The 23,108-nt window shown below is 39.8% G+C and overlaps 1 protein-coding gene across 1 annotated transcript in view; it reads left to right on the forward strand.

Annotated features, from left to right (window-relative positions):
• LOC110688919 (protein DEFECTIVE IN EXINE FORMATION 1-like) overlaps window positions 1-19,356 on the forward strand; it is a 39,768-nt gene extending 20,412 nt beyond the window's left edge. The window contains exons 9-13 of the mRNA XM_021865670.1: window positions 13,838-14,019; window positions 17,758-18,041; window positions 18,141-18,258; window positions 18,428-18,610; window positions 18,708-19,356. Of these exons, the coding sequence (XP_021721362.1) occupies window positions 13,838-14,019; window positions 17,758-18,041; window positions 18,141-18,258; window positions 18,428-18,610; window positions 18,708-19,025 (1,085 nt within the window). The 3' untranslated portion in view covers window positions 19,026-19,356. The remainder of the gene's footprint in view (window positions 1-13,837; window positions 14,020-17,757; window positions 18,042-18,140; window positions 18,259-18,427; window positions 18,611-18,707) is intronic.
• The last annotated feature ends 3,752 nt before the right edge of the window (window positions 19,357-23,108 follow it).

Consider the following 23,108-nt stretch of genomic DNA (forward strand, 5'->3'; position numbering starts at 1 on the left):
AGGTTTCTTTATTTTTTAAAAGAAATTTTTAAAGTTTTTTTTTATTTATTTTATTTATTTTTTCCCAACCAATTATGTGATGACACATGTCACCTTAACCTGTTATAACAAGTTAGGTGACGGTTAGGACCATTTTAAGCGAATGACTACCAAAGTTTGGATTATTTAAAAATACTCCAAAGTTGGGATTATTTCGAGCGAACGACTCAAAGTCGGGATTATTTTTATCAATTTTTTCCAAAAAATTTAAAAAATAAATAAACATGTTAATTATTAGGGAGTATATCTTCTTCCTCTGCCCTTAATTATTCATTTTGATTCTTATCAAGCTCACTCCTCACATACCATCTTGTCTCTTTTAATCTTTAAGCTTTATCCATTAGATTTTTCATATAGTCTCCACCCTTTCTAATATAATCATCATCATGGTCTTTATTAATTTGGTCTTTAGATTTCGATATAAGAAGAATACATAGTTCTAAATTAACCAGTTACAAAAATAAGCTCTATTCATCAATATAAGTGAACTCTTTCACGTCATTGGAAAGCTCACCCTTTTCTTTCCTTATACATATCTTCTAGTGTCGATTCAACAATTTAACTTTTTGAGTGAAGATCAAGAATAATGATGTTCTAAGTTAACAAATTCATTTTCTACACATTCTCCTAGTGTTTAGCAAACTTATTTTTTTTATTGCAATAGCTGTAGCATAAATATCCAAATTCAGAATTTTTAATATTTATGTCATGAATAGAAGTAAACTTAAATTAACCTATCTTTGTTGTTTCATTAAGTGAACAAGGCCTACAATTTAGTTGATAAAACCCTTTTAAAAAACAAAACTAACCTCTCTGCTTTTTTTTTCCTCAATCTTTACAAGATTTAGGAGTCGTTTCATGCTTTTTCAAATCCCCTCCATTAGAAAGAGATATACCACTAAAATTACGCTAGAATTTCAAAGTCATATCTAACATTGTGTAGGTTGAATTTCACTGAGGAGGAAGAAGCTTTGCCATCTATATTACCCTTTTTCAGGAGAATTCTTAATCTATTTCAGTATATTTCTAACTCTATCAATGCATACCTTATATTCTCTATTGCCTTCCTATGCGATAAGATAGGCGATACATGTAATGTGAATATATTGTCCATCAATATCACATCCATTTCTTTAAACCATTTTTTTTTAAGTGTACACAAGCTAGCATTGTCAACCTTGATAATACGAGCTTATCATGAATATCCCAATTTTCTGTACATCTCTTAATTGCTCTTCCAATGGGCAATGGCCTCCCATTTGTGACTATCATTGAAAAAAATATTATACCTCCGCTTCACATTACTCGCAACAAAGTACATGTTTGCGGAGGCCGAGGCAAAATATTGAAAGCATGATTTTAGAAAAATATAGGGTATATGTTTAACTATTAATCTAACCAAAAAAAATAAAAAAATTCAACTTTAATTAAATTAAATACCCCCCACCCACACCACCAAGCAGCAACAGAAACCAACCACCACCACCACCCACCCAGTATATCACCAAAACCACTCAGCACCGAACCCAGCACCACCTACGCACCCAACACCACCCACGAACACTCCATAGCACTGACCACCCATCACCGAACCTAGCACCGCCACCCAACACAACCACCCAGCACTACCACCCAACACCGACGCGTCCAACACAGCCCACGAACCCTCCAATCAAGACCCCAAAACCACCGTACCTTGCAGCAATCGAAACCAAAATCCCAATCCAACCCACGATTCCCTAAAACCCCAATCAAACCCAGAACTAGCAATCGAACCCAAAACCAAAATCAAACCCATAAACCGATACTGAAACTGAAACTAAACCCACAATCGAAACCAAAACCGAACCCTCAATCAAACCCGCGACGCACCCACAAACCTAGCAACCACGAACAAACCTTCGACGAACCCAGAAACCCTTCTCTATCATCAATTAAAGCTTGAATTGGTTAAATTTAACTATCAAAACTCTTCAAAACTCAAGATCTAGAGTTTTGATGGTTAAATTTGACAATAAAACCTTTGAATTTAGGTTTTATTGCCAATGGGGAAACAAAAAGCCAAGGAAGAGAGAAAATGAGGTGGCGATGTTGGTGGTGGTTTCCATTAAAGCTAGTGGTGGTGGTGGTGATGGTCGGTGGTAGTGGCGGTGGTGATGGTGGTGGTTTCCATTGAAGGTCGTGTATTATGAAGGAAGAGAAAGAAAACTTATGAAGGAAGTTGTTGAATGTAGATGGAGGAGGGGATGAATTAGGATGGATGTGGTGGTAAGGTAAAATTAATTAACCTTAGGGATTAATGTAATAAGAATAGATTTATAATTTAATCAAGATGTTTTTTTAAAAAAGTAAGGGTAAAGTTGTCATTTCATAGCCAAAAACTTACTAAATATAGAAAGAAAAATATTTGTTGCGAATAATGTGAACCAGCCATTTTAGGAAAGTGTTGCGAGTAATATGAAACGGAGGTAATATTATTTATTTATAGGAAAAATTGCCATGATTAATCCCAATTTTGCCTCATCCTCCTTAATTCATCCCAACTTTGGATTATTTTTTTTAATCCGAACTTTATACTCCTTCCGCTCATAATGTTGGTATTTTTTTAAAAAAAAAGTTTAATATACACATGTCAGCATGTGATTGGAACCAAAAAAAAAAAACCCAAAACCAAAAAGTCCAAAACCACGTTCATCCCCACTGCACAACCACCTCCCCTTTCCCCTTAACCAAAACCACCTTAACCCCCACCACACAACCACCTCCCCCTTCCCCTCATGGAATTAAAATGCGGCTGCATCAACTCGTATCAGGCGAATCGTAACGACTTTCAATTTTACCGAACCGAGTTTTAGCGTTTTGGCGTGGTTTCTTGAAATACAACGCATTATCTGATCGAATTGCCCGATACAATCATGAATCGGCCGAGATAACGCCCGAATCAGCGGTTTTTTCAGAAATTTTGCAAGATTTTTGGTACTTTTCTTCTGGCGAGCTTTCGACTTCTCCATGAAAGTCGATTGTTTGCAGCTAGCTTAAAAGAATCTTTTTTAAAAAAAATATTATGTGGTTGGGAGTGGAGTCAGTGGATGATTGTATGGCAGGAAGCGGAGGGGGTAACTTTTACTTTGAAATCTGACCCCACCGGCTGTCACAAAATAACATGTGGCTTCCACTCCCTCTCTACCTCTTTTTTTATTTCCTTTCTCATGTGACCCATCACCCTTAATCCCCTTACTAATTTACTACCACAGGGATTTTTAATTTAAAATGCATAAAAGAGTTGTTCCATTAATATTTAGTAATACCAAGGGCTCTTACAGAATAGTAAAAAGAGGTATAGTATTTAAGAAATATAATTTTTTTCAAATATTACGAGAAAAATCATTATAATCTTATTTTTAATAACCATAAAATAAATTCGTAAGAACAGCGACGCGTTCCACGATCAACGCATCAATTCCGTTACGAATCACGAGATCGTTTCTGTGATCGCGACCAAAACCGCATTTTCGAACTATGCTTCCCCTGTAGCACCCTCTTTCCCTGATCTTGACCGTTCCTTCACCGACCGTCGTGATCCCCCAACCCCTCCCTAAACCTTAACCCCGCCGCTTCCCCTTCTTCCTCCCCCACATATGAATAAGAAAAACCCCCAAAATCCCAACCCCCAAATCCCAAACACTTACCCTAATATTATAAGCAGCGACAATTGAGGCTTCGCCATCACCGCTAACAATCTACAAAACCCAGCAATCGTCGTCCTTGAGGCTTCGCCGTCACCAACGACGATGGTAAGGGAGGAGAGAGAGAGAAAAGGAAAAGGAGGTTCATCCGAGGATTATACGCGGATGGGGAATTAAGTTTGGATTAATAATATTATAATCCAAAGTTGGGATTAATTTGGGTGGATGAGACAAAGATGACAATTTTTCCTTATTTTATTTATTTTTTTTTCAACCAAACCCATCACTAGCAATGAAACGGTTTGTATGACATGTTCCTTTGAATAGGCATCCAAGTCAACATTGGTCACATAAGCTCTTTGACAACTCTAGAGAAGGGCGTTATGGGTAGTCTAGTATTATTATGTTAATAATTATTAGATTTTTTATAAATAGAGAGAGTTGCAACCTGGGCACATAAGACAAAAGCTAATGTAAAGTTATCATAAGGATTGAATTGTTGTATATAAATAAAGAGAGATGAGAAAGGAGGTTGGCAGATTATGAGATACTTCTCCGCTTCAAAATGATCTTCTCACACGTAACCTTTTGTGTAAATTAAGGTAAGGGAAGAATTATGAAATAAATTACATTTAGACAATGGACCATCTTTTTTTGGAATAAAGTACATTTAGACCAATTATTATTTTGGAATAAAGTACGCTGGGTCCATATTTTTGGATCTGGACTAATAAAATGAGGTAAATATGGGAAAACAATAAGGTTAAGTGAGGAACTAAAATCAAAAGTGGGAAGATCATTTTGAAACACACTAAATGGAAAGTGGAAGATTATTTTAAAACGGAGGGAATATTTCCTTGGAGAATTGTGACTCAAGTCACTATTTGGAGAGTGGTAGCCTAAAGTGACTTGGGTATTTTTATACCCAGCCAAGTGGCCCAATCAAAGCCTGCCACGTGTTGCTGGAAGAAACGCCACCTCGGACCTTCCAAGATGATGACACGTGGTAGGCAGATGTCCCCTTGATTTGGGATGTTTGATGATCCAGAGTGGACCATTAGGAGGGCGACACGTGTCACCCTAAGAGACGCCCAAATGGCTTTTTAGGATCACTGACACGTGTCACTCAGATATCATCTCTGAAATGGCGGCCTTAAAGGGCCCAAACCTTGAGGCGCCGTTTTGCGGTGTGCCCTAAATCCTAGGTCACCAAACCCTAGGGAGGGCGCGCTTTCCCAAAAGACCCTATAAATAGGGGCAATTCCCTCATTTAAGGGGACATAATACGGAACACGAGACAACACGTCACATCCACATTTATTACAGAGCTGTCGTTCTCAGGAAACAAGACAACACCTTACCCGAGCTTTGAATCCGAGCAGATAACTTTATTTCCGCACGTTTTACTCTGAATAATTTACCAACTTAACCTTCGGAGGCGGACCACTGACCATCCGACGGTCCGTTTGCTTTACAGGTACAGGCGCCCCTTGCTGGATCCAGTCTTAGTGTTGTAACACTCCCGAGGGACAAAAAACCCCGGAACATTTGGCGCCGTTTGTGGGGAGAGTACCTCTAAGATGGCTTCACAAGAACCTGTACCGAATCCTGAGACCAATCGGCCTCCGGAAAACATAGTGGTCCAGACGGACCATGACTCAGGGGACGACACTGATGTCGAAACCTATGTGGATCCTAACGGGTCCCTCATCTCTAGACGCATCCGCAGTAAAGAAAAGCGGGAGCGTCACCATGATCAGGCGGGGCCAAGCAAAACTGCTGGTTAGCCAAAGAAGCCCTTAGGGCGGCCGGGTGATCCTTCCCAGGCGGCAGGATCAACCCCCGTCACCCGAGACGAACTCATGAAACTCCTGAGTAGTCTCAGGGGTGAAATCAAACAGCTTGCCACCAAGAAGTCGCCTACTCCTAGAAAGGAGCAGACGGCCAAGAAGCCTGCCCAGTCTGGTAAACAAAAGTCGGTCAGGGACAACCGACTCCTCATCCTGCCCCCAAGAAGAAGGCTCGGCCCCAATTCGACCTCTCTAGACTCTGTTTCCCAGAAACGGGTACAAGAAAAGCCATTCGACATATAAAAAACATTCTCCGATGCTCGACATTACATTGAGCGGAAGAGAACCCAGCTATCAGAGTCGGCTTCTACGTCGACCTACCATGATAGCTTTTGGAATACCTCTGTGAGGTATTCCCAATTTGTACATGAGACCCCAGCAAGCAGCCCTCGGATTCAGTTCGGCCCTCATATAATACAGTCGGCTCAGTACATGGCTCCGCCATTGTACCAGTCGCCTGCTTTACCTTACATGCAGCTTGCCCTCTTTGGAGGCCAGGCGGCATACGACTACCAGCCGATGGATTGGCAGCTTAGGCTGCAACACCTTTGGAGATCAACCCTCTGCTTTCTCCGGGGAAATAACTAAAGCCGAACAGCCGGCCAAGGTTAAAAATGTTTTGGTTGGAACCTATGATGGGACATCCAACCCGAAAGAGCATACACCCACCTCATGTATTTACAAGGGCTGGATGATGCCGCATGGTGTCGCTGTTTTCCAGCCACCCTATAGCCCGACAGTGGTTCGACAATCTGTCGGCTGGTTGCATTAATAGCTTCAAGACGCTTGCGTTCTCGTTTGCTTCAAACTTCTCTTTGAACATCTTTGCCAAAAAGACAAGCCTCATTTGGGCAATGTACAACAGGGAGATAGAGAAGGCCTGCGTTCTTATGTCAGGCGGTTCAATCTGGTGCTAATCCAGATTCATGGGTTGTCTGATGAGGTCTCTTTCACAGACTTCTTCAAGGGTCTGAAGGACGGGTTTACTTTCAAGTACGAACTCGTCCGCAAACAAATTTTCACTCTGCAAGGAGCATTACGAGAGGCGGAAGCCTATATACAGGCGACCGAACTCTGCTCCTCCAGCAAGTAGTCGGACTCTAAGAAGTCCGACCGACAGAAAGAGAGTCGGCCTGCCAGCCGGCTCCTAAGCCAGAAGAGAGCAAAAAGAAAAAAAAATTGTCGTTGATTACTCTAATCAACCGGCCCAGAAGAAGAAAAAAGAGTGGAAGCCGTACGTTCCCAGGTGCGAGTTCCACAAGGACTGCTGCTCCATCCTCTTTGAGATCAAGGATCGGCTGACTCTTAAGAAGCCGACTCCTATGAAAGGTTCCGCTGAAAATCGGAACAAAAGCAAACACTGCCACTTTCATGAGGATGTCGGCCATTACACAAACGTTTGCTTCTGTCTCAAGCGGGAGCTTGACCGTCTGGCCGACGGACAGCTGAAGTCCTATTTGAAGTCCAAAGTGACTTCCAAGGCAAATCCGGGGCAGTCCAAGAAGAAGACTCCCCAACCTGCTATTAGTGCCGAAACAGATGAAGATCCGGTATATACAATAGCAGGTGGATTTTCCGGGGGTTGCCCGACCATTAGGGGCACCAAGGACCATCTGAGAAAGATGGTCAATTCTGTTGAAGAAGGAGAGGCGGCAAGCACATCCGCCTTCCCAAAAGTCGTCATCACCGAACAGGACGGAGGCAAAGTCTGTCGGCCGCATGATGACCCTGTGGTCATTGAATGCAAAGTGGCCAACCAACTGGTTGGTCGAATTTTAATTGACACAGGCAGCTCCTTTGACCTCATCAGCCTCAAATGCTTATCCAATCTCAAGTACAAACCGGATAGCATGATGGAGGTCTCTCACACCCTTGTTGGGTTTGAGGGAGGACTTGTGCACCCAGTCCGACGAATTGATTTGCCCGTCCGCCTGGGGAATAAGGGAGACGGTCGGCACATGACCATCCGTTTCCTAGTGGTTGAAGAGCTCACAGCCTACCACCTCATCTTTGGCCGACCCACTCTCAACGAGTGCAAGGCCGTCATCATTCCTGCTCTCATGCTGCTCAAGTATGAGAAGGATGATGGAACAGTCGGTTCCCTCAATGGGGACCAGAAGACGGCTCGAGAGTGTTATCTCTCAGACGTCAAGCCCGCAGCCGCAACAGCCGGTAGGGGCAAACAGACAATCGACCTTGATGATGTCAAGGAAGAACATTTGGCCCTATCAGTCGGTAAGAAAAGAAAGACTGATCAGCTGGTGGTGGTCAAAAAAGAAAAGCAATAGCAATCACTGATCGGGGAACGGTCAGATGATCTTCGTCCCTGCTGGCGAACACATTGATATCCCTTTGGACGACAGTCGGCCAGAGCGGACAGTTAAGGTGGGGACGGTTGCATTTGCCTTTGAAGTGGAAGAGAAGCCAGGCATCAGGCCGGATCTCGCTGTCCACAAACTCGCCGTGGATCCCAAAAAGAAGCCCATTCGGCAAAAGAAGAGAAACCACGGCGAGGAAAGAAGTCAGGCAGCAGCCGCCGAAGTAAAAAAGCTGCTGGACGCCAAGATCATTCGGCCATGCAATTTCCCTGAGTGGGTAGCTAATGTTGTGTTAGTAAGGAAGCCGAATGGAACTTGGCGCATGTCCAAAGGATAGCTATCCACTGCCTAAGATTGACAGTCTGGTCGATTCAATTCAACAGATGAGTTTTATGGATGCCTATTTAGGTTTCCACCAGATCCCCCTGTGGAAAAAGATCAAGAAAATACGGCATTCTTCACTGATTAGGGGTTGTTCTGTTATACGGTGATGTCGTTTGGTTTGAAGAATACGCCTGCTACTTTTCAACGAATGATTAATACGGTCTTCATTAATCAAATCGGAAGGAATGTAGAGGCGTACATTGACGACATGATAGTCAAATCCAAACAACAGGCTCATCATCTTGCTGATCTCCGAGAAACATTCGCCACACTCAGGCGGCATAAGGTCATGCTGAACCTAGCAAAGTGTGTCGCACTCGGTCCGGGGTTCTCAAACTCCTCGTCGCACTCCTCCAAAAATGAGTCATTTGGAGTGCTGACGGTGCTAGGCGGGTCTCTACAAACCTCAGAAACAGGCCCCTTAATGGAGCCATCAGAATTGACAGTCTCACTGTCCGATTGGTAAAAGGAACCATCCGCCCTATATCTCCTTGTTGTTTGCTTTGTTCTGGCCATCGTGTCCTGCAGAGGCACAGACACTGTCGGATTTGGAGATGTACTTAAAGTAAAATTCTCGAACGAGCATTCGGCACTCCTAGTTCTAGATTCAGCCGTCCCTGGTGATCAGCTGATCGCTAACTTAGGCCGTGTCGGGTGCGTTAGGAAAACCATTTTGATAAAGAAAAAATGCAAAGAAATAAGTAAAAAGAGATCAGGCGGTTACCTTAGAAGAAGGTAACGAGAGTCGTCGGTCTTGGGCGCTTGTTGAAGCAGGCGAACTAAGGGGGCTGACTGTCGGATGCTCTGGAAGGTCAAAGTCTTTGAAAGTCAGAAGATTCAAGATTCCCTTGAAGATTCACGCAAATGTGAATCCAAGGGGAAGTCAAACCCTTCTATTTACTGGGGGGGGGGGGGTTGAAAACCTTGGGGTTAAAACCCTAAATTCTCCCAACAGTAAAAATCAAAGGCCGACGTGTCACAGGCGTCATGTGCAAAACACGTGACCCCTGTGAGGGGCAACTGACTTTGGTATTTACCCGGCCAAGTGGCCCAATCGGAGCCTGCCACGTGTCGCTGGAAGAAGCGCCACCTCGGACCTTCCAAGATGGTGACACGTGGTAGGCAGATATCCCCTTGATTTGGGATGTTTGATGATTCAAAGTGGACCATTAGGAGGGCGACACGTGTCACCCTAAGAGACGCCTAAATGGCTTTTTAGATGAGTGACACAGATATCATCTCTGAAATGGCGGCCTTCAAGGGCCCAAACCTTGAGGCGCCGTTTTGCGGCGTGCCCTAAATCCTAGGTCTGCAAACCCTAGGGAGGGCGCGCTTTCCCAAAAGACCCTATAAGTAGGGACAATTCCCTCATTTAAGGGGACATAATACGGAACACGAGACAACACGTCACATCCACATTTATTAGAGCTGTCGTTCTCAGACAGCACCTTACCCTACCCGAGCTTGGAATCCGAGCACATAACTTTATTTCCGTACGTTTTACTCTGAATACTTTACTAACTTAATCTTCGGAGGCGGACCACCGACCATCCGGCGGTCCGTTTGCTTTGCAGGTACAGGCGCCCCTTGTTGGATCCAGTCTTAGTGTTGAACTCTCCCGAGGGACAAAAAACCCCGAAACATAAGTACCTTTTTAAGAAATCTTTTGGTTTAATGTCAACCATACTCGATCTTTCTTCGCAACACTACCCTTTTTTTTTTATTTATTACAAATGGTACCAAAAAGTTATTTCCTTGAGATTAGGTTGCTGAGATTCAGTGAGCAAGCCAAAAAATAAAATGGAGGTGGCTGGAAGAAGTATATGTAAAGATGGATCTAAGAGGAGTTTGCATGCTTCTCAAGCAAAAGAGATCTTTGCATTTCTTTATCGCGTTGAAGAGCTTAGAATCCAACGAGAGCTTCTACTTCCAATATTTAATGGAAGAAATTACTAGAAGTTGGAAGACTGGATTCTTCAATTAGACGATTCCTTCTATTATTTTCCAGTTGAATGAGGAGGCGAAATTGAAGGCTACCATCATCGGATGTGACAAAAGATGTGTTGCAGTGGTTCAAATGTGAACATCGGCGATGACCGTTTAATGAGTGGCTTAACATTGTGGTTTGTTACCAGCGGCTCCTTGGCAGGTGCGACCAACTCTAGTGGTTCAGTCACATTCATTTGAGCAGGAAATGATAAGATATTTCAGAGATTCTCACGGATGAAGGAATTCACAGAGAAAACGATTGAAAACCTTTAAAGAGATTTGGGATTTTCTACAATGAAGACTGAGAAAGAAGATCGTCAAGCCGATTTGAGGGTGGTTTAGGAAGAGAAATAGGTAGCAGAAACAAACGAGGTGCAAACAACTCACTGACTATCAAGATTCCGATGGTGAGGGAATCGCTGGTATGCTGTTATCATCTGAAGAATTTTGAGAGAGGTGGTGCCAATGGTAGTGGATCCGGTGGTGATCCAAGTTTCTTGGCCAGAAGATATTAGTATGGAGGTGAAACTACCAGAATTTGTTGCCAGGGTTAGAGGAGGGGGATTCATGAAAGGCGTATTAGGAGCAAGGTCAGGTGCAGACTTGGATAAAACTCTGGTGCAGTACCGGTGTGGTTCACCCTTCTTTGTCGGCAAAAACTCTGGTGAAGTATGGTTGCCTGGTTAATCATCAAAGAAGCTTTGTAGAAGGTTCTAGATAGAGAGACTGAAGAAAAAATGAATAAGACAAACCTTGCTCAGTCTTATGTTGGCCAGGGAGCAAGATAAATTCAGAAAATATCATAAGAGGGCAAGAGGCCATATGGTAAAAGGCCAAAGGTAAGACATCACTAAATAAAAGTCAGCTGCAGCTTAAAGGGATGAAATGCTTGCCGAACTAATTATTCATGGAGAGAATGAGAGCACCAACCTATTTGTAATCCACTTCATTTTATGAGAAGAGCCTTCCCAATGGGCTTTGTAAACTCAGGACCACTTCATCCCACCCGATTTTCTCAATACCATTCTTACCCTATTCTTCCTTATCTACTCTCATTACTTAAGTATAAGCTATGACACCAAAACCACCCAAAACATCCTTCAGTTTATATGCCCAAAAGTTAAACCAAATTGTCCAATGTATTTTTTCCAACCTACAATTTTTCAATCCCAAGTAATAAAGACTAACTCCACCCAGACCTTACTTCCACCTCCCAATGTGCTTTATAGGCATTGGAAACAAGGCATCAAAGGGGGCATTACTCATTACCTTAGAGGCTAGAAGTTGAACATTAATTACTACTATCCATTTACCTCGAGGGTGAGGCGGATGTTTTGGTGGCTGGTAAAGTTATGATCTGACCTAAAGAAGGGCATTATGGGTAGTATAATAATTTTTTTTAGTAATATTATTCAAAATATAAAGAGTTGCCACCAATGGACATGAGACAAAAGCTAGTTAGGAATCATCCTAGGGATTTAAATGGTGTATAAGTAGAGAGGGATGAGAAGGGAGGAGGCAGACAAAGTGCGAGATAGTTTGTAGGAAAGTTGTGACCTCTCTTTGGAGAGTGGTAACCTTTTTTTTTTTTTTTTTGGAAAAATTGCCCGGAATAATCCGACCTCTGGGTCGTCTGCGAAATATAATCCCACCTTTGAGTTATTTTTAAATAATCCCACTTTTTATGCTAGTTTCTTCAAATGGTCCCAACCGGTTAATTAACTTGTTATAGCAAGTTACTTGACACGTGTTGGCACCTGATTGGTCCAAATAATAAAATAAACTTTTTTTTTAAAAAAAAATCAATTAATTAATTTTAAAAACACCCACCAAGCAAACCACCAACTCTACCGCCACTCCCTACCGACCCCTTAGAATCCGGCCGCTAAACTCCATTATCCTAGGAATCGGTCGCTGAACTCCCTTGTCCCATGAATCCGATAACGCACGAAATCCCTTGTCCTAGAATCCGGCTGTCGAACTCCCTAGCTTGTCCCAAGAATCTGGCCACGCGCGAATCCCCCCCCCCCCCCCACCCCCGCGATTTCGACCATGCTGACCACTCCCATCCCCCGATTCTGACGTCGCTGACCTCCCCTATCCCCTGGCGCCGGCCTCCCCCATACCCTATTTAAAGCCGCGTCGAACTCCCTTGCCTTGATTTCGCGTCGAACCTAATGTCGAGTTTTGTTTGGTGGGTTTTCGAATGGTTTTGAGGTTGGCTTGGTTTGGGTTAATGTGGGTTTGGGGTTGGGTTGGGTTGGCTGGGTGGGATTCCGGTCATCAGCGTGGTCAACTTTAAGGTGGCGGTGGTTTTGGGTCTGGGTGGGATGGTGGTTGTAGGGTTTGGGTGATGGAGGGGATGGTGGTGGCTGAATTGGTGTGGCGGTGGTGTTTTTTTTTTTTTTTTTTTTTTTGAGCAATTAAATAACAACACGTGTAAATTAAACTTTTTTTAAAACAATTTACCTACTCAACCGGTTTGAGGTAAAATAGGACCATTAAAAAAGATCGGGGGTTAAAGGTGGGATTATTAAAAAATAACGCAAAGGTGGGATTAGTTTTTAGCGGACAGCTAAAAGGAGGGATTATTCCGGACAATTTTTCCTTTATTATTTTTATTTGTTTATTTATTTTTATTTTTGAATCATGGAAAGTGGTAACCTAAAGCTACAGTTGTAAGAAATCTTTTGGCTTCAAAGACTCAATCTTTCTTCTTAAGCATATGCATTTCTTTGATAAATTGCGATTGTGAGCATGAATCTATTACAAATTTTCTTTTAAGTTCTAACTAAAACAAAATTTTAAACAATCACGAGCAATGGTAGTATGATTGATTCATGATGTTTTGGATATGCAATTTGCACAAAATGCTTAAAGCTAGACTTTTCCAAATGATTGACTAGTATTTATTAATAATAATCACAAGAGAAGTTGCTCCCCTTTTGATGTTCCAGTGAGGGTTTGCTTCTAAGTGGAGTAATAATTTGTTTAGTTGGTCTTGTATGGACCCGGCCTACAATAAATTATTGTAGACCCAAAGTTTGACACTTTCAAATAATATAATCACATTCTGGATGATATAATCACATTTTTAGATGATATAATTATCTTTTTTGTGAGTCATATTTTAAGTTATATAATCTCGTAGTAAATCATTTAATGAAATTATATAATTATCTTTAGGATGATAAAATTTAAAAATCATCTTTTGACTGATGTAATTTACTATGATACCTTTTATAATGATAAATTTACTTTTTGAGTGATACATTTACATAACAGTTTCAGGATGATATAATCACTTTTGTAGTAATATAATCACATTTCGTATAATATAATCACATTCGTATGGTATAATAGAAGATTGGGTCTACAATAAGTTATTGTAGACCGGGTCTATTATAGTCTTTACCTAATTTGTTTATCATATATACGTAAAAGCACACATGGCTAGATTATTGATTCTTAGTCCTGAAATAGAGAGTTACTGGCTGTAAAGCTTTTTGTTTGAATTGCTTGTCTATGTGCCATTTTTGTTCATTTTTTATTTTTTCTGCTATCTATCCAGGTAAGGTAAGAGACAATTTCCCTCTTGAAATGGCCGAAATTCAAGGAGCTGTGGTGGCAGGAGATATTAATGACGATGGAAAAATCGAATTAGTGACTTCTGATGTACATGGAAATGTTGCTGCTTGGAATGCTCAAGGAAAGGAAGTATGGGAAACACATGTCAAAAGTCTAATACCTCAGGTAGGCCTCAATTTAACTCCAATTGGCAAATGGTCAGTTATTGATGAGTGAGAGACATCAAAAAGCCAAAATAGGTGGTTGTTTCGGAATTGAGAGGCTTTTATGTAGTATTATCTTTAGGTTCTCCATCTTTTAAAGAAACATTTTAGATTTAATCTTTGATTGGATATACTCTCTTTGCCCCCAAATTAAAATTCTATTTTATCCAAAAATCTCTTCCCTACATAATATTCTCATTTTAACTTTATTACTACAATATAGTTTCCTTTTAACTTTATACATATGTCATAAAGATAAAGTAGTGCATCAAAATTTTAATTATTTTTAAAAATATTAATTTTATTTTATTATACTACCTCCGTTTCATAAAATTTGCTAACAATTTTCAAAAACGGAAATTACACATTATGTGCAACAAAAAAAACTTTCCTAATATAGTAATTTTTTTTGTATGAATTTACCAACGTACCCTTACTTAACTTCAATAAACCACCTATTAACTTATTAACCTAAATTAATTTATTCATAATTAAACCCTAACCCATATTCTCTCTCCTCATAGCCCACATCCATCACCAACATCACCAACATTTCTCTCTCCTCCCTCTCAACCACCAGCAACACACTTTTCTCTCTCATCCCACTCAAAAGTCTCAACCACCAGCAACACACTCCACCACCACCACTCAGTTCCAGCGCCACCTCTTACTCGTGACAGTCGCTGCCCCTTACTCGTGACACTCGCCGCCTCTTACTCATGACAGTCACCGACACTTTCTCCCCCCGATCAAAGTCGCTGGCTTCTTGCTTCCTTTATCAGAGTCGTCGGTCCTCCTTGAAATTCAGATCTAAGCGAAAATTGTGATGGGGTTTCGGACTTGCTTCCCTTATCAAAGTCACCGGTCCCCCTTGAAATTCAGATCTAAGCGAAAATGGTGATGGGGTTTTGGATCAGGGTAGTTAGGTGGGTGGGGTTTTTGGTGGTTATGGTGCGTGGGGGTTTCGGATCTTGGTGGTGGTGCGTGAGGACGTGGTGGTTTTTTGGTGGTTTCGGATCTTGTGGTGGGGCGTGAGAAGGTGGTTACACGATGGGCTTTTGTGAGTTGGGTATGGTGGGTTTTTGGCATGGTTCGGATCTTGTGGTGGTGAGAGGGTGGTCGAATGTGTCGAAGGTGACCCTGCGGTGGTCGCGCTGCTGGAGTATATGGGTGTTGGCGGTGGTAGGGTGGTCGGATGTGTCGATGGTGATGTTATCGGTGGAGAATGTGGGTGTTGGTGGTGCTAGGGTGGGCAGTGTGATGGGTGTATAGTGGGGGCAGAGGTTTTGGTTGTTGGTGGGTGGCTTAATCAAATTATCCCACTTTTTTTATTAACCCTAAATAATCTACCCTTTTGTTAATCTATATTTATCAAATTCTATCTTGGGAAACGTGAATTCTAGTATGTTGCAGAATTTATGAAACGGAGATAGTATTTGTTATATTTTTAATGTTATGTATCTTGTAGCTTAATGATATGTACCTTTTATCTTTTGTAGTACCTTAATTTTTTACTAGCACTTTATTATTTGATAAATAAGAAAAATTATTTACTACTTTCTCTCACCTTTTTCCTTTATCACGTTTGCCAATGCAAAACTTTAATAATCAATAACTTTAATTCTCCATAATAAAAGTTATATATTATGATAGCATTCATTGAGATGAATTTAAAAAGATCCCACATGAATATATTTTTCCTTATACAATATTCATAAAAGACGGTCAAAGAAGGGGGTGGTGAATAGTGTAAAAGTCAAAGCAGGTCAAGTAAAAAAGAACGGATGAAGTACTTTGTTTTTATTTTGACCTAATTTTTTGTTTATAAAATGTTCCTTTTTGAAAAATATATTATTATTTGTCCTCATTTTTTATGCAATTTATCTTGTAGCTCAATGATACTTACATTTTATGTACCTTATATACTTTTTACTAGTACTTTAATTTTTTTTTTATACAAAAAAAAAAAAAAAAAAAAAAAAAAAAAAAAAACCAATTTTGTAGATTTTATATTTTTCTTGATGTACCTTATAATTTAATGACATTTACCTTTTAGGTTTTGGACATGTACCTTATAAAATAATAACACATACCTTTAATTGTTGTAAAAAACAAAGAAAAATATATATATATACTATTTTTTTTTCAAATAAGATGGGTTTGTACGTATCTCTTTATGATATGTAGCTTATATCTTTAGAACATGTGCTTTTAAGATGTATAACACATGTACCCTAGATCCTTAGCAATATTTGATTTTTATGCAAAAGTTTAATGAGACTTATATTTGGGGATGGAGTGAGTACAAGATGTAGAATGCCATAATGCACGGACCACATAAAACAAGGGAAGTGGATTTGCCACTAAAACTATGACTCATGACATTATATGGCTATTATCGACTCAATGAAAGAAAACACTTGGTAATTATATATTTTTTCCTTTGCCTAGTGCTTGTTTTGAAATTTTCTCAGGAATTAAGAAAAGTGAATTCTAAGAGTAGATTTATTGATTTGCAATTAATAATGATACATAACAATGGGATAAGGAAAATTTAAGGGCTAAAAAATAAATATGTTTTCACATTTCAATCAATACATATGTTTTCAAGGATTAATAAATATTATATCAACTTTATTATCAATTTTCTTTTTACACATACTTTACTATCATTAGAATATACTTCCTCCGCTTTTTAAATTGCAACGTTAGGGTTTTCACACTTGTCAACGCACTTTTTTTACATGAATCTTTAGTTATAGTAAAAACTATATAAAGTTTATATTTTGAAATTATGTATCGAGACGAATTCAACAAGATCTCAAATGACTGACTATGTTTTAATTGTGTATCCTAATGTATAAATCCCAAAACAAGATTGAAGTAGCTTTAGTTCTAGTGTATATCTAATGTTGCATTTAAAAAGAATGAAGTACATTAAAATTAATGTAGCAACATCTTACATGATAATGTTTGTTTTACATCTTAAAATATATAAAACTCAATATGAGTAATTGCAAAAACTCAACAATGCTAGTTATTTTGAAGTGGATGAAGTTTACTATTGTTTTTTTTGTTTTTTGTTTTTTTTTTTTTTCATTACTTTGTTTGAAATTGATAAAAATATTATGTAAGCAAGACTATTCTTCTTAAATTAATTACCTGATTGTATGAATATCTACATGCAACTGAGTAAATAATTGCGTATCTGCTTTTATTGTGTTGTATTTTATGTTCTTTATGTTATTATAATAAGGAACCAATGTGTTTCTATAATAAGATTAGTGCTTTTATTATAGTATTATAATGATATGTGCTTTTATTATAAGAAATAATGCCAAAAGTATCCGTGTTAGAATTTTTTTTAAAAATGTAGCATGGTCTACATATTCTATTGTTTCCACTTTTTGTGTTTTGGGTGGGTTGAGTGGGGCGGGGGTGTGGCTAACTATCAGAGGGGAATGAGGTATAGATGATGAATTGAATTGTCTATGAGATGATCTTGATCTTTTTGTGGTGGCAATTTTTAAAGGTTGCTGGTAAGAGGTTAAAGACCAGATCTTATGACCAGTATCAGTTTAATTGCACAAGACTGGTGCAATTACCAAACTTGGTTTATGTTGGGCTTTTGTAGGTTCTTGAAGGTATCGATTTGAACGAGTTATTCAAAACCTCATGTCTTGACACTTTTCTAAACCAGGGTCCTGTTATCGGTGATGTGGATGGGGATGGCCATACAGATATTGTGGTTCCGACTATATCTGGAAATATATATGTACTTAGTGGCAAAGATGGGAAACATGTTCGTCCATATCCTTATAGAGCAAATGGAAGAATTATGAATCAGGTTCTTCTTGTTGATATGAGCAAACGGGGAGAGAAAAAGAAGGGACTCACCATTGTCACAACTTCATTTGACGGTTATTTATATCTCATTGATGGACCAACATCTTGTGCAGATGTTGTTGATATTGGCGAAACTTCGTAAGATTTATATGTACTGCTTGTTTCATGTTTCCTAAATCTTTGCTATTTAATAATTATATTCTAAATCGTCAAGGACATCAACTGGTTTCATGACAGGTACAGCATGGTTTTGGCTGATAATGTTGATGGTGGTGATGATCTTGATCTTATTGTAACAACTATGAATGGAAATGTATTTTGCTTCTCTACTCCATCTCCGCATCATGTGCTGAAGGTGAGAAGATATTGAGACACATTTGAAGCTACTGGGAATTTTACATTGCTGGAACTCTAACAATTAGTACCTTAAGCTTTTTATTATTATTATTATTATTATTATTATTATTATTATTATTATTATTATTATTATTATTATTATTTTCTAATTTAGTTTGCTGTTATAGTCATGGAGATCAGCTTACCAAGGAAGGAACAATGTTGCTAGTCGATTCAACCGGGAGGGGATTTATGTCTTGCCTTCACATAGAAATTTCCGCGATGAAGAAGGGAAGAACTTTTGGGTCGAGTTTGAAATTGTTGATGCTTATAGACATCCATCTGGTACACAAGCACCATATAATGTAACGGTAAGTTTGCTTCTTTTCTTATTTGTATCTTTATGTTTTTGGTATACTTGATCCTGTATAAATGTTTTCTGTACCTGATGATGCTCTACTAATGTAGGTTACCTTACTTGTTCCTGGTAATTTTCAAGGAGAGAGGAGCATAAAACAAAATCAGATGTATGATAAGCCAGGAAAATATCGTATGAAGTTGCCAACAGTCAGTGTAAGGACGACCGGTACAGTAATTATTGAAATGGTGGACTCCCATGGTCTCTATTTTTCGGATGAATTCACGCTTACATTTCACATGTATTACTACAAACTATTGAAGTGGCTTGTGATCCTCCCTATGCTTGGAATGTTTGTTGTTCTTGTGATCCTTCGACCACAAGAAGCAGTGCCATTGCCCTCATTTTCAAGGAATACCAACTTGTAAGAGCAGCATTGAAGCTATTGCGACAAATTATACATCGAATTCGAAAGCCTATACAAAAACTGTGGTTTGATAACTGTTGGTCATTTCCTGGCAGAGTTTGCCATTAAAGTAGGTTTTTGGGTCTCCTGGCTTTGGAAATAAGTGATACATCTTTAACCTTTTCACAAAGGTCTCATAGTTGAGTTTTGAAATCTGTAAAGTGCCATCTTAACGAAGAGAAAAAAAAAAGCATATTGTCCCTTTGGGGCTAGTGACTTGGCTTCAAATTGTTTACTGGCTTTGGATGCATCATTATTCGTTTCTGATAAGGTTTTAAGACTCAACTTTCAAATTTAGGGTTGAAAAATTTAGTAACGGCAAAACAAGTTCTGTTTGGAGACAAATGAAGTTTTCCCTCCGTTCTTTAATAGTCCCTTATGGACAATTTTTACGGGAATTAATAAATATAAATAAGTATTAAAAGTACATTGGTAGATAAATTTACAATGGGTATGCAAAAAATAAAGAAATAAAGTAATAGAAAAACAAAATTTACATGGGAAACTGAAATTTGCACAAATACTGTAGCAAATTACAGAGAATTTTGGTGAAAATTAATATTAATGGTACTTGAAAAAGGATTATAATTATGAGACTTAAAATTGACTATATGGGACTATTAGGAAAGGGCTCGTTCCGAGGAGATACTACGGATGAAGAAGGGGAGACCTTACTTTCACATGCATGAAAGCGAATGACGCGACGGGATAACCAAATATAGCAGTTGCCACTAAGGGATGGAGGGAGTATTATTTTAATATTTTATACCACAAATTGAGTTTCCCTCCTACCAACTTTATATTAGTTATTTTAAAATACTTTCTCCGATCCATTTTACAAACAACTTTGAGGGTGATTGAGGAGGACGAGGCAAAACTTTTAAGGGGTGAACTAGAAAAAGTAAGGGTATGTAATTAGGAGAGTAAAATTGGAGGGAATTATTGTGGTCCCATTTTGACTTTTAGGACCTAGTGTACTTTTGTGAATTTAGTGGGAAATTCCCACCCTTATTTCCTACCAGTGTAAGAAACTAGTGGGAAATTTTTGTTCCCACTTTGTTTCCCTCCCAAAATTTCAAACTTTTTACCAAATTCCCCCAAAATTCAAATTTAGTAATTCAATTCAAACAAAATATCCTATATAAAAGCAGGGCATCCCTTCCAATTCCCCATTTTCAAAAGATTAGTTTAAAGGGAATTGGGGAGGGGGAGGGGGGAGGATAAATTTAAGTACGATTACATAAGAAATTAGTTTAGCATTCCCAAAATATAGGCAGCCCTAGCAAATTACATCCATCTAAAGCTAGATTAGTAAAATCCTAATTCCTAAAGCTGTGTTAGTAGATGCAGCTTCATTAATTACAGGAATAAGCCCCGTTGAAGACCGTCCAAAAACCACCAGCCGCCGCTTCATCACCAAAAAACAATCCTGGAAAATAAAAAAGGGAAGGGACTCATGGCAGAGTTCATAGATGAACTTATGGATGAGTTTATTTAACATCAGCAGCTCATGGAAGATGAATTGAACGAAGAACAATTCATCCATGAAGAGTATTGTTTAGGGTAAAAATACCTTAGACACGTGGACCAATGAGAGGAGGCCACGTGTCGAGTTCAGGATGGCCCACGTGGCTTAATATCCTCTTGACACATGGCCCCCTTGGATACATCTCTGAAATGGCGGCCTTCAAGGGCCCAAATCCCAAAAAGCGCCGTAAAACGGCGCTGCCCACTAAAATCTAGGTCAAGTGACCTAGATAGGGGCACATTCTCCAATGACCCTATAAATAGGGAGATATTTTCCAACTTTGGGGACACATTCAATCATTTATTACACCTACATTCTCTCTCATCAGAGAAAGACCTGAGCTTGGAATCCAAGCAGATCCCCACCTAAATTTCCGTACTCTTTATTCCCTTTCAAGTTACTAACTTGATCTTCGGAGGCGAAGCTTCGCCCGATCGGGCGCGAACACGAAGCAAAATTCTCCACTTTGCTCGCCCGATCGGGCGAGCTTTGCCCGAAATATCTTTTCCTACTCACTCGATTTTATACAAAAAGCGCCCGATCGGGCAAGCTTCGCCCGATCGGGCAAAAATGCCTCTGAATTCAACCCTGCTTGCGCGCCCGATCGGGCGAAAATAGGTCCGATTTCAACCTTGCTTGCGCGCCCGATCGGGCGAGCCTCCCCCGATCGGGCCCGAGCCCAACTCGGCTGCACTCCTTTTTCTCTGATTTCTTTTCTTCTTCAAATTTTTTCTAAGTCTTTATACCTGTTAAATTGATACATGTACAACAACACTTAAAACTGGTGAAATATCACTCTCCTCGCCTCTCTAAAAAAAACAAAAATAAGGAAAAGGAAAACTAGCCTAGAAAGCATGAAATACGGGTTGCCTCCCGCAAAGCGCTGGTTTATCTAGGTCCCGCACGACCTTCTTACCACCTTGAAGCTCATGTTGGAAGTGGAGTTAGGAGAGTCTCCTCCACATCTCTAATGGTAGCACCTTCATGATACACTTTCAACCTTTGGCCATTTACCTTGAACTCTTCACCTTTGTCATTCACCAACTCCACCGAACCAAATTTGTTCACCTTTGTGACAGTGAAGGGACCGGACCACCTAGACTTCAACTTTCCTGGGAAAATCTTCAATCTAGAATTAAAGAGAAGAACCTTATCACCCGGTGTAAACTCTCTTGGTAAGATCCTCTTGTCATGCCACTTCTTGGTCTTCTCCTTGTAGATCCGCACATTATCATATGCCGACAATCTAAACTCATCCAACTCATTGAGTTGAAGAAGTCTCTTCTTACCCGCGGCCTTGGAATCCATAATGCTCTTTGATCGCCCAAAAGGCTTTGTACTCCAATTCTACGGGAAGATGACATGCCTTACCATAAATTAGTCTATAAGGTGAAGTACCAATCGGTGTCTTAAATGTTGTTCGGTATGCCCAAAGTGTGTCATCAAGCTTCATACTCCAATCTTTCCTTGACTTAGCTACTACCTTTTCTAGGATCGTCTTGATTTCCCTATTAGAGACCTCAACTTGACCACTAGTTTGAGGGTGGTAACTAAGCCCTGTTCTGTGATATACGCCATACTTCTTAAGGAGGTTATCCAATTGTTTTTCATGGAAGTGGGTACCCCCATAACTAATAATAGCTCGTGGAACACCAAACCTGAGAAATGTGATCTTCTTAAAGAGCTTGATGACTACCTTAGAATCGTTTGTTGGTGAAGTTATGGCTTCTACCCACTTGGACACATAATCTACGGCTACAAGTATGTAGCAATTCCCATTGGAAGATGGAAACGACCCCATATAATCGATACCCCAAACATCAAATATTTCAACTTCAAGAATCCCAGTTTGGGGCATCTCATGCCTCCGCCAAATGTTGCCAGTCCCTCTAGCAAGAGTCACAAGCCTGCACAAAAGTGTTAGCATCTTTAAACATAGTAGGCCAAAAGAAGCCTGACTCATTAATCTTAGCCACCGTTTTAGTGGGGCCATGATGTCCACCATAGGGTGAAGTATGAGAACTGGTAAGGACGTCGTGAACCTCCCATTCGGGAACACACCTGCGAAATAATCCATTTGCACACTCACGAAACAAAAAAGGATCATCCCAAAAATAATGTTTAACATCATAAAGGAATTTCTTTTTCTGTTGGTAGGACAAGTCAGGAGGTAGAGTACCACCCACTAAATAATTAGCAAAATCAGCATACCAAGGGTGATGCTCTACAACTGCATACATGTTGTCATCAGGGAAAGAATCATCTATAGGTAAAGAACCGTTACCCTCATCATACCTGATACGTGACAAGTGGTCTGCCACTACGTTCTCTGCTCCCTTTTTATCTTTTATTTCTATGTTGAAATCTTGGAGCAAGAGAACCCACCGGAGTAGCCTTGGCTTTGATTCCGCCTTGGCTATCAAATATTTTAGTGCTGCATTATCAGTAAAAACTATAACTTTAGAACCAACTAGATATGATCTAAATTTTTCTAACGCATAAATTGTTGGGGTTTGG

This window comes from Chenopodium quinoa, unplaced genomic scaffold, assembly GCF_001683475.1.
Source record: "Chenopodium quinoa cultivar QQ74 unplaced genomic scaffold, ASM168347v1, whole genome shotgun sequence".
Lineage (NCBI taxonomy): Eukaryota > Viridiplantae > Streptophyta > Magnoliopsida > Caryophyllales > Amaranthaceae > Chenopodium > Chenopodium quinoa.